The 6,183-nt window shown below is 32.1% G+C and overlaps 1 protein-coding gene across 2 annotated transcripts in view; it reads right to left on the reverse strand.

Annotated features, from left to right (window-relative positions):
* LOC106457862 (mitochondrial GTPase 1-like) overlaps positions 1 to 6,183 on the reverse strand; it is a 26,494-nt gene that overhangs the window by 14,163 nt on the left and 6,148 nt on the right. For both annotated transcript variants that reach the window (XM_022383913.1, XM_022383914.1), the window contains 2 exons: positions 5,644 to 5,708; positions 2,926 to 3,120 (listed from right to left, as the gene is read on the reverse strand). In XM_022383913.1, the coding sequence (XP_022239621.1) occupies positions 2,926 to 3,120; positions 5,644 to 5,708 (260 nt within the window). The remainder of the gene's footprint in view (positions 1 to 2,925; positions 3,121 to 5,643; positions 5,709 to 6,183) is intronic.

The raw sequence follows: 6,183 nt of genomic DNA on the forward strand, positions 1-6,183 counted from the left end.
CTGCCGACTCTTGGGCTACTCTTTTACCAACGAATAGTGAGATTGACTGTCACATTATAATGCCCCCATGGCTGAAAGGACGAGCATGTTTGGTGTGACGAGGATTCGAACACGTGACCCAAGGATTGCGAGTCGAGTGCCATAACCATCCGGCCATGCTGTCCTGAAGAGATACTGAATTTATCACTTAACATACACTTATTAGCTCCAAGACAATCACACACAAATACTTGGCTAAAACATCCATCTGCTTACGGCTGAGCGATTAGTGAAATTTGCTAATCAATTATATTTAAATAATTAATTATTCTCGTGAGATGACTAAAAAGAAATTACAGATAGCCCATTGTATTCTTTGTGCTTAACAACAAACAAGCATAATGGCAATATGTTGATTACTGAACAGTTGGAATAATCAAAAACAGTAAGAATCAGAAACATTAATTTTGATTGGTGGATTGTTTTCATGGCATTAATATATTTAATAATACTTTTGATTAGTCAATTACTTTACATGGTACTTATCAATGTGATTTATGCTCATAGGTAATCGATTATATCAATCAATCAGGTTAACCATCCAGCTCTATATTTGGTCATTATAGCTTTAATTTACACATAGCTATTACAAGAAAAATGTAAGTTGACAAGTACTAGGCTATTTCCTAGAAATTATACTTGGAAAACTATGCTTTAAGTCATAAGTATATATTATAACAAACAAAGAACTAAATTTAAACTGGTAATAATAAAATACATTTCATCAAGGCAACACCTGTGACCTTATCTCTGTACTACACCCTGTGTTCTAAACCATCTCAAGGCTGTTCTACAAAAATAAATTCACATTTCATCAATTAAAATAACTACAAGTGTCTAAAATAGTCATTCAATCATGAAGTTCCAAGATTAGAGTAATGAAAAATTTTAAATTATAAATTCAGCAATGTACTAGAGAGGCACTCAGTAGAGCACATACTTCTGCCACACAAAATTAATCATATTCAGCTCACAAAAAATATGAAAATGTGTTCATATGCTAGTTATTATCAACAGACATGGACCATTTTTGGCAAGACAATGAGGAATAATAGTTACATATGTCCACCAAGTTTTATCAAAATCGGATCATTTTTGACTGAGTTACAGAGCAACAATAGTATGAAAAATCAGTCATGTTAACAGATAGGGAATTTTTTGGATTTTCATGACCTTGCTGTGGCCTTGACTCTCCAAAAACTAATCACTTCTAAGTTGGGTCATAGTCTAAATGTATAATAATTTTTGTCTGAATCCATTCAGCCATTTTTGAGAAATCTTGTTCACAAACACACACACACACATACATACATACATACAGGGGTGAAAACAACCTCCATCCACCATTGGTGGCAAAAGACAGTTTATTAGCCAGTAATTCTTGATTTTATAATAGATCTTTCCTTTTTCTCATAAATAGACAGAGAGCTGGCAAAATCATCTATGTTTCTAGTCTTTAAAACAGATAATAACAATTTGTCAACAGAGGATAATCCAGAATCTATGAAAAGTTGTATCAGTATAAAACTTGTGCTAATAATACGAATTTTTAGGCATATTATGATCCTTAAAATCCTAAAAATGGGAAACCAAAACTATTTAAACTGGTTTCAGGGTTTTCTAAGGGTCTTAGATCTTTATACCTTTCTTTAGGTTAATTTCTGAACAGTTATGTTTGACAAAAAAAACAACAACATCAGAGATTGTGCAAAAATAAAAACAGAGAGAATAGTAATATTTAATTGGTTGCACCAATCCAGCATCATCCAAAAAAAAACAAAGACCATTTAAAATATACATTTATATTTCTAATTGAACATTAGTTATACATTTTTTTCTTAAACGATTTAGTTTTTTTTATTTCCTTTTAATTACACAAAGAATACCAGCTGGTCCAATCTAACCATGAACAAGAACTGAGTGGAATATAATTTTTTGTTAGCAATTTTTACAAATTTTATTTGATAAAAAGTTTGAATGATGTAAACAATTCACAATTCAAAAGCTAAGCCTAAAAGCTTCCAGTAATTTCTGTACAAAAATATTATTGAAACTTAAAAGTAAGTATATAGGCAGCACATTTATGTGTATACAATGTTAAAGTCATAATTCAAAAAAAGAAAAGAAAACTGGAATTTTCATGTAAGTCATGATTAGTAGTTAGTACTGTTACGTATCTGCTCGTTTGTTAATTTCCAGTATAAATTCTTTCCGAAGAACTTCAGCGATACAAGTCCTTTCTTAATTAAAACTAGTTTATTCTTTCCCGATACAACTTTGTAATACACAGAATTTCCACAGTCACTTTAAATTTAACAACCTTTATAACACACACTATAAATCCCAGTGATTCACACAATTTACTTACAGTGCCTACAGTTTGCTTGACTCAATTATCTATCTCTTCAATCTATCTGCATATCTATCTCTCGCTGGCTTTATTTGCCGGGCTTATATACTAAAAAAGAGGGTGCCTGGCAAACACTCGGATATTCGCGGAGTTCCTCGATAAGTCATGATCCTTCTAGAAACAACAGTGCACATGCTCCCAGTGTCGTGTGACTTCCACTGTCGTAACAGTACATAAAGTTAACAAGTCACTGTTTTTAAATTATTTCTTTAATTTTTATGCTCAGTGAGTTAAGGTCTATTAATACTATTATTACTCTACGAGGTCCTCTTACTTATCTCCATTATATTAGTTACAAAACTGCATTCCAACATGAAACTAAGAGTAGATCCAAGTGATATTGTGAAAAAATAGATAATTTGGTCTTAACTTATACTAAGAATCCAGTTGAAAGAACAGCACAAAATTACATCCTAAACAAAATTACTTACAAACTAGCTCATTCAAAATTATGCAGTGGAAGTTAAAAAAACAACCTTTTTTAGTCCTCTGTCTTTCTGATCTTTGCAGTTGGTAAAGATTATTTTGTTTATGCCTTGTTCTTTTAAAGATTGTTCTATCTGCTTCTGAGAGGTTACATCTGCTAAGTCCACCTTGTTTAACACCAGAATATGAGGTTTAACAGCTGTTAGGAGATGGTAGAAGTTAGGATTCCTTCCACTAAATGGAATTTATCATACAGTTAAAGACACATCTGAACTTACTCTGAATTCATATGATTTAAACATAACATCAAACAAACAAAATACCTCAAACTAAAGCATATTATCTAAATATTCACAAGCCTTATATTAAACTCCCTTAAATTTACTGGATTTACCAAATCTGTAAGTAACCCACTTCATAGGACAACTGCTCTGTTACAAAAATAAACCTATGTAGATAGCTAAAAATAGCTCCTACCTTGTCAAATTGTATATTTGTGTCCCCTATTCTGTTTTCATCGTTAAGAAGAAAAATATATATAATGTATCAACACTATAAATTCCCTTAACAATTTTAAAACACTTCAATCAGATCCCCTCTAACTCATCTTTCTGCAAGAGAAAACAATTTCCTATGAGATTTTTTCTATCTCAAGTAACAAGTATCATCCTAGTAACTCTCCTTTGAACCAACAATCCAATGTCCTTCCTTAGGTAAGAAGTCCAAGGCTCAACACAATACTCCAAGGCCTAACCATTGATGTATACAAAGAAATTATAGGCTCTTTAGACTTATGTTCAATATTTCTGTAAATACAGCCTAAGATCCTATTTGCCCTAGCAACAGGATACTGATCACCCCAAACACCAAGATTCTTTTTTTCCATAACATTGTTAAGATTATTCCAATCAACATTATTCTTATAATTTACATTATTGTTTAACATTGCTCTTTTTTGGGGCAGGTTCTTTTAGATTACCTGTTGAAAATAATTCAACATTCAGTCTAAGTTTATTTCCTCCTTTAATGCTTCTACAGTTTAAACACTGTGATAAAATGTAGACCATGTTTACAGCCATTCTACAACACTACTGTAAAAAAAAACATCTACTTACTTGTACAAGGTAATTCAATATGCATGATAGCTAACACAGATCCAAAAACTTCCCTAAAAACACTTATTCACTCTATTAGCTAGAAACAACTCTCTGAACCTCTTTTTTTTTATAATCTACCCTTGAATTTACTAGAAAACTTGACCAAATTTTTAGAACTTTCTAGGTGTTCTAGGCCTACCTTATTAAACTTTAGCTTCAAATAAGTTACAAAATTAAAAATATATAACTTACAACATTTTGATGACCTTGCATTTATTATAATCAAAAGCCATCTGACATTTAGTTGCTCAACTCACCAAGTATCCCTTGCAAAGCAGCAGTATCCTCACAACTAACATCACCCAAAATCTTAATATTATCAGAAAATATAAAGAAGTTATTGACAATTCCTTCATCCATGTCACTGATATAACTCAAAAAAGAGCAAAGGTCCTAACACTAAATTTCTAGTTGAGCACAGAACATAAGAACAAAGGCCAATGACTCAAAATGAGACATCATTATTATGTTTCCGTAAGGAATCATTCAAACAATACAGAATTACAGTTTAATGTTCTTGTATATGTTTCTCAATTAATAAGAGTATATAGAAGTGCAAGATAACAGAAACCTACTTAGCCCACTAGATCACCCCTCCATCCACCAGCAGCAATCAAAGCATTAGAACAAGAAGAAATGTAGCCTTTTACATCTTTTACCTATTCAAAAAACGTTTAAAGGAATCTAAGCTAATAGCACTCATCACAACAACCATTTCTAACTGATGATTCAACTAAAGAGTAAGTCTGCATCAAAGTTTCTAATGTTGACCATACATTTCCAATTTTTTCATCATATTACTTAGAAATACTACTCGCATGCAGTTTGTCCAACCTCCTAAAAATTTAAAATTACTAAGTAAAGTCACCTATAGATCTGCTAAAAAAAATGAGTTTAAATCTTTAAGCCTTTTATCACAGTTTAAATTTCTTGAACCAGGTGTCATTCTGTGTCCTCCTATGTCCAAAAGTACCCAATACACCAAATCAGATCTCGCCAGTCTTGTACGGTTACAATACTCTACTTACTCTTAATTCAAAGTAATTTTTAAATAACCCAGAACAGTAGGGTAACGACAAAAGATGGGCCCACCCCTTCATAAAAATTAATTGGGCCCCCTACATTTATTCCCCTTGTGTGCAATGCTAAGTATGTCAAGCACTTCCAGTTACCCCTCAATTCCAGAAAAACATTTCAATGCTTTTCTGAAGCTAATTTTATTTAACAAAAATATAGACTTTAAGGAAAGTTCCCTTCCACTTTGAAAAATATTAATCAATCATAGAATCTGTTCTCTGTTTATCATTATAAACCACTATTAAAAAAGTTTAGAATTTCACCACTATAATATTAACACTGGAATTATTTAGGAGATCAATATTATCCTTGACTTGTATTATCCTATACAAGAAATATAAGCAAAAAAAACTTTCCAATCAACTCTCATGGTTTGAGTTAAGAAAATAAAATGAAGCTAAATAAAGTGTTTAAGCTTCTATGCAGAGAAAGAGGGCATACATTATTTTACCAAATACTGTGCAAAATTTCAAATAATGAAACTATTTAAAAATTGTTCATTTAGTTACTGAATTAGCTAATGATAAAGGATATTCTTGCATCATGGACTTCCAGGATGCAGTCTACCATTTTCAACTTCCGCTGCATTTGTTTCATTCCTGGAAACCAAAAGAGTATATAAAGTTAGAACAAAATAGTACAGTTGTAAGCCACATAGAAATATCAACTAGTACGGTTTGTAAGCCACATAGAAATATCAACTAGTACGGTTTGTAAGTCACATGGAAATATCAACTAGTACGGTTTGTAAGCCACATAGAAATATCAACTAGTACGGTTTGTAAGTCACATGGAAATATCAACTAGTACGGTTTGTAAGTCACATGGAAATATCAACTAGTACGGTTTGTAAGCCACATGGAAATATCAACTAGTACGGTTTGTAAGCCGCATGGAAATATCAAATAGTACGGTTTGTAGGTCGCATGGAAATATCAAATAGTACGGTTTGTACGCCGCATGGAAATATCAAATAGTACGGTTTGTACGCCGCATGGAAATATCAAATAGTACGGTTTGTAAGCCGCATGGAAATATCCAATAGTACGGTTTGTAAGCCGCATGGAAATATCC

Source organism: Limulus polyphemus, unplaced genomic scaffold, assembly GCF_000517525.1.
Source record: "Limulus polyphemus unplaced genomic scaffold, Limulus_polyphemus-2.1.2 Scaffold382, whole genome shotgun sequence".
In the NCBI taxonomy this organism is placed as follows: Eukaryota; Metazoa; Arthropoda; class Merostomata; order Xiphosura; family Limulidae; genus Limulus; species Limulus polyphemus.